The sequence below is a fragment of the Perna viridis genome, chromosome 11, assembly GCF_037379345.1.
Source record: "Perna viridis isolate PV_CMFRI_1.1 ecotype Kerala chromosome 11, ASM3737934v1, whole genome shotgun sequence".
In the NCBI taxonomy this organism is placed as follows: Eukaryota; Metazoa; Mollusca; class Bivalvia; order Mytilida; family Mytilidae; genus Perna; species Perna viridis.
Genome location: NC_142455.1, coordinates 15,102,748 through 15,118,663, shown reverse-complemented (window position 1 = coordinate 15,118,663; position 15,916 = coordinate 15,102,748). Strand labels below are relative to the sequence as shown.

Below are 15,916 nucleotides of genomic sequence, written 5' to 3'. Positions count from 1 at the left end.
CTCGGACAATTTGTTCACATATTTTAACTTTTTGTTATTTCAACTGATAGTATAAATCAGTTCTTTGAAAAAAAACTTGTCTTTTTAGAATTTTTATTTAAAAAAAGGACTGCCTGTGATTTTTTTTATGTTAATTATAGCAGATTCTGCTAAACATTTAAAATCTAGGCTAGAACTCTAACAAATAGGCGTCTGGGACAGGGTTATGTTTGAAGTCATCACTACAGAAGTTTTTTTTGGTCGTCATCGTGAACTAGTGGATTGTTATGTTGTATCCATCTGCACCATGAAAGCTGATTTATTTAACGGGTCATAGTTTTTCATTCCTCGTTTGTCTACCCCGGACTTGACTTTTTATGAGCAACTCGGCGGGTGTTTCTAGAAAAATAGAGAACGCTTACCCTACCGGTGCAACTGGTCCATGTTCTCAGTTTTTAGTGGAGTCCGAATTGCTCATTTGCTTTTGTTACTTTGTATGTATGATTTTAGTTACTTTATCTTCTTTATTGTATATGTCTGGTCTTTGTCCCTTTTATTACATTCTTTTGATTACTGCTGTAACCGTGGTTCCTTTGAGTACTCCTTGATGCTCTATTGAAATTTTTGCATTTATTGATATATTTGAAAACTACACATAAATTAAATATAATCAAGACCTACAACAGTTCATGCATTAAATATAGTTTGGAAGTCTCGTTCTTATTTTATTTCCCTTTCCTTAATTTCCGGTATAGAATGTACTCCGAAGACCGATCTGCATATTTTTGTTAGTTCCGGGATTATTACGCTGATTTTAATGCAAATCCTCTATTTCATGCTTTGTATTAGCATTTTTATGAATAAGAACTAGATATTTGTCATTTTTTGTCGATATTTTTCGTGAAATGACGTTTTTCTTGTAATATTGAACTCAATGCTCTATAAAAGACGAATTCTCTGGCTTTGGAATGGTAGTCAAGGACCCTTTCTCATGAAACCATGGAGTCATGTGACGAGACTTACGTACCCCATTCGCAACTTTAATATTCTTGTTTACACTATTGCATATGGTAATGTCTAGTTCAGAAGATATTTTTGAAATGTCCAAGACAAAACGAAAGAGTAATCAAGGGAACCAAGGTTATAGCAAGCTCCTCAATTATAATGATTATATATAAAAAAAGGTATTATTGATTTGATACGTTGTTAACCTGCTTTGAGTGTATGTTTTGTGGAATGAACCCTGAAGGAGCTTCTTCAGTTTACTAAAACTTTTCCATTTACTCTTTATTAAGTTCATCATTGCCATAGCAATTATAAAAAATTTCAAGTTTTCTGGCTCATTACAGAGAACCTCTCTGAGAGGAAAAAAACTATATATGGAACTCTTTAGTGCATCTTAAATTAGTTCAAATAAAATAAAATTAGATCACAACACAAATGAGGCAACTTCTACTGTAGAAATTCAGCTATCTCGATACATTAGAAAATCGTCTTATCTCAGTCATCTTGTAATCTTCTTAGTCTGAAAACCATCACATGTTTACACGAATTATTAAAAATGCTACATTGACCAAAAATAAACAGACGTGAATTAAGTCACATTAGCCTATAATAATGTTGTTTATGGAATCAAACTGACTATATTTTTGGATGCCTTTGTTCAAACCTGAGTTATTCGTAAGAAAAAAAACTTTTGCGTGTAATTTTAGCATACATTTGTATAACCGAAAAAAAAAATTTTGAAAAAAAAGATAATATCGTTATTTCCTTGCCTGAGTGAGTACGCACTTTCAGAGAATCTGTTATAAAAGTTATATTATTTGTTTTACTTTACCAATTTAGGAATTGCTGCTTTCTGTAAGACAGCCTTGCCATCAATTGCAGCCACTACACTGTAAAAGACAGAATATAATACGAATTAAACATAAAGCAATAATCAAATCTGATTTGGTTACAACAAATGATAATGTCATTTTTTTACATTATTAATGCTGGTCAAATAATTTATTTTAATTTGTGATCAACATTGGACAATATTATTTCCTTTAAACTTCATCTCAACACTGGAACATCCCATTTATATGCATCGCATGATCTTTCGATACCATTAATTGCTGACAATTGATAAAAATGTCGTATGAAATTGTGTGAAGAGTATCTATGTTTCTTATATAGCAAGTCAATATTTGTATAGCAATAAAATTCCCCATTGAAAACAATGCAACGACAGCGTGCAATAAATTGTCATATCGTTCTATTGATAATAAAGTTTAAATTTATGATGTCAAAGTTAATTTTAAACAAGAATCAATTATATTGCTATACAATTAAAGGGTTACTGCATGGATACTGAGGAATAGTTTCCTTAGTAAAATGTACATTGCACTCGTTAAATCGTGCAATATAACATTCTACTCCAGATAATATTCCCCAGTATTCTTGCAATAATCCTGTGTTTCATATCTTTCTCCATAATCACCTCAAACCAAACGTTGACACAATATCATTTATTGTGTCTTGTAAAAAAGTCGTCGTGTTTAACTTTTTAACTTCACTTGTAATAGGTGATCCCATTACGTTATTAACATCACATATTTCGTTTTGTAAAACAGTGTACGTTGTGAAAAATATGACATCAAAATTTTCCGTCAACAGCCGTTCCAAGCTGTGTAGAACTCCTTTTTGTTGACTCAAAATTCTTTGCTTTTTGCTCAACTCGTATTCAATTTCCTCTTGTTGCAGTTTTTGAACGTCTTCAATTTCGTTGTATTTTAATGTTATATGCCTCTGCATTGTTTCATCCATCTTGTCTTTTACTAATTTTACTTCATTGATTGCCTTTGTAATCATTGCCTTCGTGTTCATAGATTTGACTTTTAAAACATCATCCTCAAGGTTTTTCACGTCTTTTTTCATTCTTAAAACCTGTTTCTCTGCATTGTTCCTCGCCGTAGCAACAAAAGACTTTATGTCTGAAATTGTGTGGCCTTTATGTTTTGTAGTTACACATGTCGAGCAGATAAGAACGGTGCAATCCGAACAAGCAAATGTATATTCATGTTTGTGCAATGAACATGAAACTTTTGATGTTGCCTTTGTGAGGTCAACTATTTTCAAATCAGAAATTGAGTGCGTTTTCGAAGAAGGAATTTTGTCGTGGGTAATTTTACATTGATGACAATATACTGCTTTACATTCAAAACAGTACAATCTTCCTTTCTTTTCGCACAGAACACATTTTTCAACGGACGACTGTGCCTAAAAGAAAAGAGAAACAGAACTGAGTTGTCAAAATTTATCATAAATTTAAAAATTACGACCGTTTTGTACTTAATAATTAAATGGAAATTACAATATACTTTCACGGCAAGCAATAAGAATATGTGGTCGTCAAGGTTCTATGCAAGCATTCAATGTAGTCGGTTTTTCTCAAGAGATTGAATATGTGTTTATATCAAGTTATCTTTGTGTCCAACTTCAATGTTCAACCCGTTTTAATTCTAAAATATTTCCGCGGCAGACGTTGACATTCTTATGAATTAAAGATGCTATTGAACACCATTATTGGTTTGACATTTTCATACACAGCAATAAGCAAACATCGAAACCCTATATTTTTACATTACCATTACCTCGTGCATACAACGTTGGTAAACTAACCAATGCATATTAAATATCCTGCTGTTATAAATTAGTCATAAGTCGTCAGTATGGTAAAACCTGTCTAAAGTGAACCTCATTACGACTGTACGATTTGTTCGGTTATGGAAAGTGAATGGTTTATACAGGTGTAAAATGAATCGGAAGTGATATCAAGATACTTTCTTTGTATGGAATCCGGTTTGGACAAGTTTTAAGTTTTAAGTTTATTCATACATGGTTCTGCTACGACAGGTTTAACTGAAAATTACCTGTTGTAACAACTCATGTGCGACAGATATATTATAGTGTGAGATTTATAAATCTTTAAAAAAAATCTGAGAAATTCATTTGTCAATTAAAAATATTTTAACCTGTATTTCGAAGATCATTTACTGTAATACTTTTTTTCAGAACTTTATAACGAACAGACAAAAATTTCAGGCTTACAATAATTTCAATATGTAAAATAGTTCTAATCTTCTTTGTTTGCGTTTGGAAGAGCCATTCGAATATGAAAGTACATAACTGAGTCATGTGATATACAATTATTTCAATTGCAATCACCAAAAAAAAAATGCTTTCTAATCCTGAACAGGCATTCATAGTTATTAAAATTACTTGAAGTGACCTCGATATGTTATAAAGCTTTACATGATTGTTCTTTTATATTTACATAAGATATTCAAATAGCTGTTCTAACATTCAAGCACAAAAAAATTAATCTAACTTAATTTAAATTAAAATTAAATTAAACCTCATTGGAATTTCTTATGTCTGTTGCGATAAAATTCAGACAATATTTCTCTTTTTTCGTATGCACAAAAGAAAAGCAAATGTAGTTTAAAACATGGACTATTTAGTTCATGTAAGAATTTATTTTCGAAGATTTTAAAACACAAATGGAATACAATGTATATAATGGTATGTTTTGTATAAAATTTTGAATGTTGATGTCTGAGCACCCCAGCCCCTTTTATTCTTTTGGCTTTCTATCAATTGTGAAGTTCGACAATAGATACATGTGAATGCTAAACAACTTCGTTTATCTATTCCCAAATATGATTACAATAAACCATTTCACATGTCCGACTTTGACGTCGGTTTTTTTTTTAATTTTGAGCAAATGGAAGTAACATTCCAACCTGGCTGACTGGTTTACTGTCCCATTGGATCAATGGACAGCAGTAATCGTCGAATTAAAATATTATTTATTGTAGCTGCGGTAAGTACTAGGTTAATTTTGAATAATTAATTTCAAAACATTTAGCGATTTACCGAAGTGTAAATAGTCTAAATTTAAAAGGAAAATGCTTACTATTCTTCCTTTCTCCAATGCGACCGTCAACCAGGTTGTCGGATGTTGGTGGGTTACGTCCCTTTGAAAACTTGCTAAATTGGCTTGCATTCCGTATATATGTAAAATGACAATAACTTTACCTTAATCATTGCACTCTCATCGCTGAATGAAAGTAATACTTGATTTTCGTTTTTCACAATGGACAACTATAAATGAAGGAAAATGATTTATATTCACCGAATAAGTCTTAAAAGTATTTGATTGAGGTAAAACTATAAATGAACTAATTTTATCATCGAATGAGGTGACATGTGAGAACGTACTTAGTATACGTTCCGCTTGAAAGTACAATACAACTTTCCAACATTCATTATCACACGATGTCAATGTACATCTTATATATTGCTCCTTTCACCTGCATGATTGTTTTTGTTTGTTTTGTTTTTTTGTTTTTTTGTTTTGTTTTGTTTTGTTTTGTTTTTTTTTTTTTGGGGGGGGGGGGGTTCCAAGTGCAAAACGTAGACATTGGTCTACCAAGTTGTACACATATTTTAATCCGCAACAACTTTAATACCGGTAAATGGAATTTGCTGACGCCTTTACACATTTTTATCACATGATGCATTTGTGCACCGCCGCTTTAGTTTATCAATCGGCATGAGTTTTTTGGGGGGTTTTGTATGTGGTTTCTTTGCTTTGCTCATACTTTTTCAAGTTTACTTCTGAACAATGAAGGTTTATATGATATGTGCACAGGCAATAGTTTGAATATTTGAAATTATATGAAAACAAAAATCTTGCAAGAGAAGCTGCACTTACGCGATTGTGGGCATAAACTACTGCACCCTTTACGACAACCTGTCCTGCTTCTTCAGGTATAACTAATTGAATTGTTTTTCCGAACGCTTTTCTACAGGTTGTCTGCATTAACTCACACTCTGAATAATCTCCTACCATCAGTATTGTCTCAACGCCATTCAGTTCAGGATGTGATAACGTTTCCCGTATAAAGGATACAATCTTGTCATTCGTTTCATGAAACAGCAAATAGAAACAATCTGGATGTATTCTTAGTTTCTGTTTGGAAAACCAGGCCTTGTTTTTGTAATCTGATTTTTCAATAGCTGAATCAACATTTTTGTGCTTCATTTTTATCAATTCTATCAAACTTACAGGTAGCGTAAAACCAACCCTCTGCTCTGATTTAATTGCATGTTTCTTTGCTTCAAACTCGCGAACAAGGTCCAAATAATCTTCCATTTCATCACGCCTGAACTCTTCAATTACTGACTTCCCAAATATGCAATACAACATATTCGAGAATGCTTTATTAACTGATTTGCCTCCCCAAGATATCGCTCCGGAGGCAACTTGTACCAGAAAATTAGATCTTGTCTCTAAAACTGTTATAGTTGTAGTATCTTCTACGATAATGGAAAAGATGTAATATTAAAACTTTTAAAAAATCACATACACGCTCTCTCTCTGTCTCTCTGTCTCTCTCTCTCTGCTTTTTAGTGCCATGCTAAAAGATTGATTCGCTTTTTCTGCATAGTATGGTGTATCAAGCAGAATATCAAACATAAGATGACATTGTGATTAGAGAATCTGTATGTTCATTTATAGTTTGAAACACAATGTTTAATTTGGTTTACAAATTCAAACTTAGTGTGAAAAACATATGTTGTAATTTTTAATGTGTATATTTTGAGTTGTCCTAGCATTATTGAAGGAGTCAACTCAGATTTCAAAATGATCAACATTTATATCCATTGCTACAAATTTGATAAAATACATCATTTAGCAAACTATTACATACGAAACTAAGACTAGTATTAAGCATTTATCTTACCTCCGATGTCAACAACTAATTTCTTTGTCTTGTTGAATGGGTTAAAATCATTATGCACATTTAATTTACGTATATCTGCGAAGTGTAGCCAATAAGCTAAAGCGGCAACTGGTTCTGGAACAATTAATAATCTTTCCCTGTTTTTTCCGGCCTACAAAAGCATGTAAGGAGGATTCTATATTATGTATGTGTGTTTTAAATAAATTTCATCTCTGAATGACATTCATTCAGTTGTTTGTTTAATTTTTTTTCTTCCTGGAAACAAAAACAAAAAAAAATAAACTGTGAAGTTTAGGTTAAGCAAGTTGTGTTAATAAACGCGTCTTCCTTGGTCAGTTAACTTATTGTTAGATATAAGTTTGCTCAAAGTAAGTCTTGTTTACTTGTACATATTGTATCTGATAAAAAAAAATTGGCAACCTGAGAAGTGCAGTTTTTCATAGTGATACAGCTTTTAGTTTAAATGGAATCAGAGTAAGCAATTTTCGTACAAGAAGATGATAATATTAGTATCCGATAAATATACATAGAACCATGATGGGAATAATTTGATATAATCAATTATGGTCCAATCAGGACTATACTTTTTATTTTCGTTTTTGAATTTTTACTTGTAAATGTTTTAAGGATTCTAAATAAGTCAGATTCAAACAAATGGTCTAACTAAAGTTACAGTGTAATAACAGTGTAATTTTGTATCCATAACTGCACTTTTTTAAAACTTAAAATGCCTTTGCAAAAATGTGATACTGCCAGGCAACGCATTTCACTGAACTGCTAGACAGACAGAAATACAAAATGAAACAGAAAGACAGACAGATAGACATCCGGACATATTCACCAATGTGTTGTTTTTGTATAACCGTAACTTTTGTTTTTGGTCGGATTAAACGTAATACACAAACGTGAACCATCTATTTATAAAAAGTTACCTGTTCGGCTGCTCTTCTCATGAAGTTTATATTTGACTCAGTCCATGTAGCAGGAACTGTAAGCACATAACACAAGTCCTGTTCCCGGTATACCATGGGGTTTACAGCTACTCGCCTTCTAACGAGGTTAGTCAAGTATTCGATAATAGAACTACAGACATGGATAGCCTTGACTTTCTCCCCTGACCAATCTTGTAACTCTGTTGATTCTGTCAAATTCTGAAAATTTAAAATGAGAATGCAATTATCACACACAAGTTGATGATACGAGGGCACTGTTTTCATAACTGACTGCCCAAAAGAAAATAATTGTGTGGAAAAATGATATTAAACCGGGTTAAATAAGTGTAAAAACCTTTATCAAAGCAAATAAAATAAATATATATATTAGTAAAGCATGTGTTCTTTTAAAAAATAAAAATATGCAACAAACAAAAAACCAAGAAACCCGATAATTTTTTTTCTTTGAATTGTTTGTATTGGTCTGAATGTAACTGTAGGACCGTCGTTTAAAACTTTATTAGACCAGGAATTTTACACTTGTTTACAAATATCATTAAAATCAAATTCAAAACTGATCAAAAGATGATCATTACGATTTTTGAAAAATGTAGATCTCAAGTAAACTTGATTTAATATATTTTCCACGTCAATAAATACTTTTAAAACAAATTTCCCATCCTCCCTATTCAAAATTCCCATCCCCCATACTATCTCCCCATCCACACCCATCCCCATTCCTCATTCCCATATTCCCAATTCCCCATCCCCCATATACCATAGACTAGGAAGTTTCCCCATACAAGTTCTGTAACTTTTAATGGCTTTATGTTTTTTAAGTTTTGACTCAAAATTGAATTGGTTTGCTATTTTAGAATAGCATGCCCCTAACTAAAGCAGAGTAGTAGTTTCTGTTTGTATTGTGTCTTAAACATGCCGAAGACCTTTTCACAGTATGTTATGATTTCAGTATCCAATTATCGTTTAGTTAAGTCTGGCATAATGTCTAATAATTAGCAATGCTTGTAATTGTGTTCATTCACATAAAATAAATTCAAATGCGTAATTATCTACTTGTTTTGTTTAACGTACTTGTTATGTTGCTACAAGATCGAAGTCATCACTACAGAAGTTTTATGGTCGTCATCATGAACTCGTGTATCCTTATGGTATATCCATCAGCACCATGAAAACTGATTTGTTCAACGGGTCATAGTTTTCCTTTCCTCGTTTGTCTATCCTGGACTTAACTTTTAATGAGCAACTCAGCGGGTGTTTCTAGAAAAGCAGAGGACGCTTACGCTACCGGTGCACCTGATCCATGCTCCCAATGTTTAGTGGAGTCCGAATTGCTCATTTACTTTTGTTACTTTGTATGTATGATTTTAGTTACTTTATGTTCTTTGTTGTGAATGTCTGTTTTCCATTGCTGGTCTTTGTCCCAGTATTACATTCTTTTGATTACCGCTATAACCTTTGTTCCCTTGATTAATCTTGAACTAACATAAACGTTCGTTCTGAAGATTAGACATGGTACATGTTTTTTTTTATTGGTATATCTAAAACAAGTCTTAAAATAAACGTTTGGGGCAAGAGTATTTGACAAAACTAGGCCATGCCAGTCTCATGAGGCATTTCAAGGTTTTGGATTATGCCTTTACAGATAATACGTATACAACATGTAAAGTATCTTAATAAATCATTACCTGATCACTAAAAAAATTTTGAAAGTTATTGAAATAGTAGTAACTATCTTCTTTGGAATCAACCAAAATTTCAGAAAAGTGATTTTCTGCTTCATATCCAAATGACACAACTTTCACATTTTTATCAAATAAAACAGCTGTTGGAGCTTTCAACGACAATAATCTGCTTCCTTCCCAGTGACCTGTTTGAAATTTAGTAGGTTTGTTGGATAAAGAATGTTTAGTTGCGTATGCGTAATTACAACTTGTTGGTCCAAAATGTATCCCAATATTTACAAGGCTATCATTCCAGTAAGCCATTTTTCTCATGTGAACAATTCTATCTTACATGCCTGAAAAGAAATAAAAATGTTTCAGGTTGTTAAAAATAGTAAATCGATTACTTAGTTACCGCATTGTACCAAAAAAGTTAAATTTATGATTAAACAAGAATATTAAACTAGAAAATTATATCTGTTTCAGGGACTAGTAAAATTCCTAAAACAAAACACAGATTTTAACTTTCTTGACGTAATCATGAAGAACATGCACATACATAAAACAACATTTTGAAAGCATTGCATTAATAAGCAGTCCTATACTGGCTAAAATATCATTTGACAAGAACAAAGTGCAAACCTCATTCGTAAAATGCTTACAAACTCACTATTAATAAAATCTACGTCTAAATAACTTCATGTGCAAATGTGTCTACTAGCCTAAACTAGAATATATGCAATGATTATTTAGTTTTAGTGAAGTTAAAGGGAGGACGTCAAGAAAAAGAACATAAATATTAGTTGTGGGCCTATATCGCAAGTAAAAGATTTTTAAAGTAGACCATGGCTAGATTACTACTTTAATAAACACTGAAATATATATTTAGATATTCTCTTTGCACTGTTTTTAATCAAATTATCGAGGACTTATTTCTTCTCAACTGTCAAATGGAAAAAATAACCTCCAATAGCAATAAAAAAAGAAAAAAATCAAAAGGATTTTTTTTTTTCAAAAATACATTCCATCTGAATATGCATGAAGGCGGGATAAATTATCACAATGTGGCGATGTAGTAAAAATGCCGATGGCCCAAACGATAAAAAAAATTGTGCCACCAAGAGGGTTATTAAAAAAATATATCTGAGGATATTGTTTGTGCTGATTTATTTAAAAAACATGTACATGGAAAGTTTTCAATGTTTGTTTCTGCTTGAACTTGGAATAATTGCACCGGTAATGCATTTGTCAAAGGCACCAGAGGTATGTTCATGCATTAATATTCAGATCACTTTTTGGTATTTCTACCCTATGTATGATCAACAAATGTACATTTTGAGCTTCATTGTATATTTTTTCTTTCAGCATTCTTAGTTTAACTTAGATTTAAGGTGCTATGAACTTTGATGTAACAGTCTTGAAAACAATTTTGTCAGAAAGATGTTATCATCTTCCAAATATATAGAGGAAGATGTTTACAAAATGCTGGAATTTTTAATCGACAACATATTTGTCCAGTGTGGTGGACGTGTTTTTCAGCAAACGGTCGGCATTCCAATGGGAACGAATTGTGCTCCTTTTCTTGCTGACCTATTCATTCACTTTTATGAGGCTGACTTTATAGCTGATCTGATCCGAAAGAAAAAATATTGTTTGGCTAGATCCTTCAATCTCAGTTTCCGCTATATAGATGACGTATTATCTTTAAACAATCCTAATTTCGGGGATTTGATACATCGCATCTACCCAAAAGAACTTGAGATAAAGGATACTATAGACACTGTGAAGTCAGCCTCATGTCTTGACCTACACTTAGAAATCGATGGTAAAGGAAAACTATTGACCAAACTTTACGATAAACGTGACGACTTTTCATTCAGAATTGTCAACTTTCCTTTCAACTGTGGCAACATCCCTTCGGCTCCTGCATATGGAGTGTTCATATCACAACTCATACGTTATGCCAGAGCTTGCCGAAACTACGCAGACCTTTTGAATCGCGCTAGAACTCTAACAAATAGGCTTCTGGAACAGGGTTATGTTGCTACAAGATTGAAGTCATCACTACAGAAGTTTCATGGTCGTCATCATGAACTCGTGGGTCGTTATTGTGTATCCATCAGCACGAAGAAAACTGATGTATTCAACGGGTCATAGTTTTCTTTTCCTCGTTTGTCTACCCCGGACTTGACTTTTTATGAGCAACTCGGCGGATGTTTCTAGAAAAAACAGAGGACGCTTACCCTACCGGTGCACCTGGTCCATGCTTCCAGTTTTTAGTGGAGTCCGAGTTGCTCATTTACTTTTGTTACTTTGTATGTATGATTTTAGTTACTTTATGTTCTTTGTTGTGAATGTCTGTTTTCCATGTCTGGTCTTTGTCCCTGGATTACATTCTTTTGATTACCGTTATAACCTTGGTTCCCTTGATTACTCTTGCAAATAGAACAGCTTGTACAAGCATACTGGTCATTGGGATAAAGGTAAGTTACAAGGCCAAATAAAACTTTATTTTCAGTTTGAAAACATAGAAAGGAAGGATTTTAACGAATTAGCCAGTAACTACTTGAACAAATATGTACATAGCGTATGTGTTTTGTTAATGATGTTGATCCTATGTACCAAAACTTTGTACTTAATCTTCGAAATTATGACATACTGTGTAGTTTTACTCTTAAATACTTTGTTTTTTTTAACATTCACAACTTAATCACTATAAATCAAATTGATTAAAGGTATAAATCTATATATGATTGAACCACATGGAGTCATACAACTTAGAGTGAAATTGATTTTTGCAAGGTGTGCAGCTCGTATAGTTAAGGAATAATGCCTTGAAAAATGGAACAAAACAAGCACAAATTGCAATTCCATTTCTGAGCTTTATCAACCCCTAAAGGATCTGTAAGTACTATCCACAACTAAAATGTTTAGAATTCGACCTCTGTGGTCTTATTGAGCTATATAAGATTTTTTCAGATACATACAAGCTAGAAGATGATAGAGTAGTAGTCATGTATTATTTTATTTTAAAGATGTGTGGAATGTTTTGTTGAGTGATTTGTTGAATGTTACTTTCGTCTGTGGACCGTAAGGGTGACTTAGGACGTAACTAGAAGTCTTCATGACAACGGAGGAACATTACACCCAAGCCAAACATAAGTATACGTATAGTAAATCTTATAATGTGTACTTTGCATTTTTTGGCAAATTAACTTTGGCATTTTAAGCTATATAGAATAATATTACAACCTGAAGTTTATTAACAAAGGTATCACGGGGTTGTGATTTTCACACTGGCTGAGTGATAGGTCCAAGGCCAATATGACCAGCCTTGGACCTACTACTCAGTCAATAAGAAAATTACTACGTCATAATACCTAAGTATATCTACTTATACATTACAAATTAAGCACACAAAATAAAGTAAACTGGCTCCTCTGGAACCAAAAACTAATGCACCTATAATATAAATATTAGTGATAAATTTCTCATCCAAAGATAATTAAAAAAATCCATTTATGGCAGGAGATTTAAGGTAGCCTGGTCCAGAAAAAATATTTAATGGAGATTTAATAAAATATATACACATATTTCAAGGATTCGAAATCAATCAGTTTGGAGCGTACAATTTTAAATTTAAGTAAAATTGTACTGTAATAGTATCAAAAATTTGTCTAAAATGGAAAATCTTACGCAATTATACCTTCATTGACTATCTAGTCAAATACGTCATATTGGCTTAGGCCAATATGGATTTTAACAAGGACATAATGAGGTATTGAACGGGTTAAAGCTGTATTGGACGGCTAAATTCCGTATTGGCGCACTTTTGTACTTGTATTGTATTGGCAGTTTTGATCATATTTAGGCTAATGTTCGAACGTAAGTCAATAAGTCTTAATAAAAAAATAATAATGTTGTTTTAAATCATTAATGATCAAAGACAATGAGGTCGCTTTATTTAAATGTAGAATGTTGAGCAGATAATTACTAATGTTACGTATGGTGTGGAATTCTCCTATTTTCATTGATTATTAAGGCAACGGGATTCAAAGCATATACAACGTACATGAAGCCATGTTTCAATTTTAATAAATATTGATGCTACGTTTATAAAAATATATGCGGATAAAAACTGCTCCGACATCTTGCACATTGAAATTTGGTATAGTTGTAGATCAAGCATGCTGAACGATTTCCCCGCAAAAATTTCACAGTGCTCTGATTTTGGATGAAACTTGCTTTTAAGAAAGATTTTGAGGTGCGAGTTCAAATTTTGAGATTTCGATACGATCCAAAAGTCGTCGTTGTCAAGGCGAGGACTTTCCAGCCAAAATTCAAAATACTTCAATTTGAACAAAACTCTTCTGTAAGGGATAGCTTGACACATCGATTTAAGTTTTTTTTAGGTTTTGAGACAATTCAAAAGTCAACATTGCCATGGCAACTAATTTTCCAGCAAAAATTACTAAATGCTTTGTCTTGGATGAAATTTGATTTTTAAGTGGAAAATGACATACTGAGACCAAATTTCGAATCCACAAAATGCAATATCATTTTCAGAATGAATGCACTTTTCATATATGTAATATTCAAATTTCATGGAGACTTTTTCTCAGCCAATACTTTTAAATAGACCCATTTGAATATATTGACCTCGGACTTTACCATCGGGCAATATAATCTGAACGTGTCCATATATAACGTATTGACTGAGTTAAAAGTGCATGATTGATATTATTTATTTGGTTATTTGTTCTTGTTTCCTGTGAAGTTTCTGTCTGATATTTTTTCGTATCTTGTCCATCAGTTGTATGACAAACATATCAGTTAAATCAAGCATGATTGACAGAACGTTAGCATGCAAGAATGGATAACGGTCGTGGTCTTGATCTTATCAATTATTATCGTTATATTATATAAGTCTTATTTGCCTGATTTTTACTGGCGACAAACGTAATTAAAAAAATAAATGTAGTTTGAAATAAATAAAAATGCAAAAATCAGATTACCGAGAAATAGAATAATATTTTTTTTTTTGGTTTTGATCTGACAATATCATGTGGAATACTTTGTATCTCATACTCACACTCATGCGCTCGTCAAGATATTCCACATAATATTGACAGAATCAAAATGCATGAGTTACAGATTTTCAACATGATATTGTAGGTATCAAAATCGAAAGTTTTTTTCTTTGTTAGTTTGGGGTTTAACGTCCGAGCAGCAATATTTCAGCTATATTCAGACGATGAATATGAAATTGATGACAAAATGATCTTGAAATGAAGAAATGAAAAAGGGATGGGACAAAAGGACAATGAGGTCGACACATTTTGATTGCCACTGGGAGAGATGGGTAGGGTCGGGCAATTTAGCCTCCTGTGGCGGAGCCCTATGGTTCCTACTCCGGCAGAATACCACAATAGGGTTCTTTAACGTGCGAGGAACGTAGCATCTTTCCCAACACGGTGCACCACTATGGTTTGCGGTCAGGCTTCCGTATTATAGCCTGACAACCTCAGCATGTAACACACCCATTCCACCACCTGAGGCACACATCCCAGTTGCTCTGTGGGCAGAGCGCCCTAGCCCCGTGCTAGGGTTTTGAGCACTATTTAGTCACCTTTTACGACAAGCTTAGCGCTGCTGCAGGCCTATTATTTTAACACCCGGACCTGCACGGGCAAATCGAAAGTAACTATCGTTCTATAAGTAATTCCATTACCCAGAGTTGGTTTCCGAGTAAGCAGTGCCTCAATACTTTGATTAAATATTTAGTCAATAGTGTCCATTTCAACTTCTCTGGATATTGTTTAATTTAAAAAGTTGATTGATTTCGCTTGAACTATTTATTCTTATAATCTAGCGCAGGGATTGGTGATTGAGATCTCACCACCGATTAAGTTTTCAATTTACTAACTGAAGAAATTATTTGTCGATTATGAAACGAGTACAAAATAAATCTGTCTAAAAACAAGCATTTCCCAGACTCATCAAATGCTATAACAAAACAAATTATAATCAATTATGAATGCCTGGATTAGACTTCGTTAAAGGAATCCTCCGGTTTACGAACACAGAGAGAACATTTACCAAATGACAAATGATTCGACGCCATTTTGACTTGTTAGTTGTTATAACCAAAAGAACATAATTCCCAATCTTAATTGAATACAAAATAAAAAGCTTTGTAAAAAGTATGATATTTAAATAGTATTCAGGTAAGGAGTGTACGCAACTTACCCATTCACTGGAATTGGCATGTTAACGCAATGAAATAATGAAATTTACGTCCCCAAAATAAACCAGGAAGTACATTAGATTGTAATTTGTAATTACATTAAACAGTCTAATGTAAACAAACGTCTTTATGTTACTAGATGTTATAATGTAGTGCCTAAACCCACTACACGGTTTTCAATTTTGAAAAAAAATGCTTACATTGTGTAATGTTTATTTCTTTTAATTGTTATCAGTTTATCATTTTTTTGAGACTTGGACATTTCTATACTTTTCCAATACA

General features: G+C 32.8%; 1 protein-coding gene across 2 annotated transcripts; it reads right to left on the bottom strand.

Annotated features, from left to right (window-relative positions):
• Positions 1–1,251: 1,251 nt before the first annotated feature.
• Positions 1,252–15,779, bottom strand: LOC148603080 (heat shock 70 kDa protein 12A-like). 2 transcript variants are annotated; one of them, XM_088551359.1, is made up of 9 exons: positions 15,637–15,779; positions 9,412–9,743; positions 7,706–7,924; positions 6,774–6,924; positions 5,741–6,345; positions 5,062–5,127; positions 2,462–3,240; positions 1,817–1,874; positions 1,252–1,504 (listed from the first exon to the last, which is right to left on the bottom strand). In XM_088551359.1, the coding sequence occupies exons 2-9, from the start codon at positions 9,718–9,720 to the stop codon at positions 1,484–1,486; spliced, it is 2,208 nt and encodes a 735-aa protein (XP_088407485.1). In that variant the 5' UTR covers positions 9,721–9,743; positions 15,637–15,779; the 3' UTR covers positions 1,252–1,483. The 2 variants fall into 2 exon arrangements, with proteins under 2 accessions (XP_088407485.1, XP_088407486.1); XM_088551360.1 differs by lacking the exon at positions 15,637–15,779 and adding an exon at positions 15,487–15,505.
• Positions 15,780–15,916: the final 137 nt, after the last annotated feature.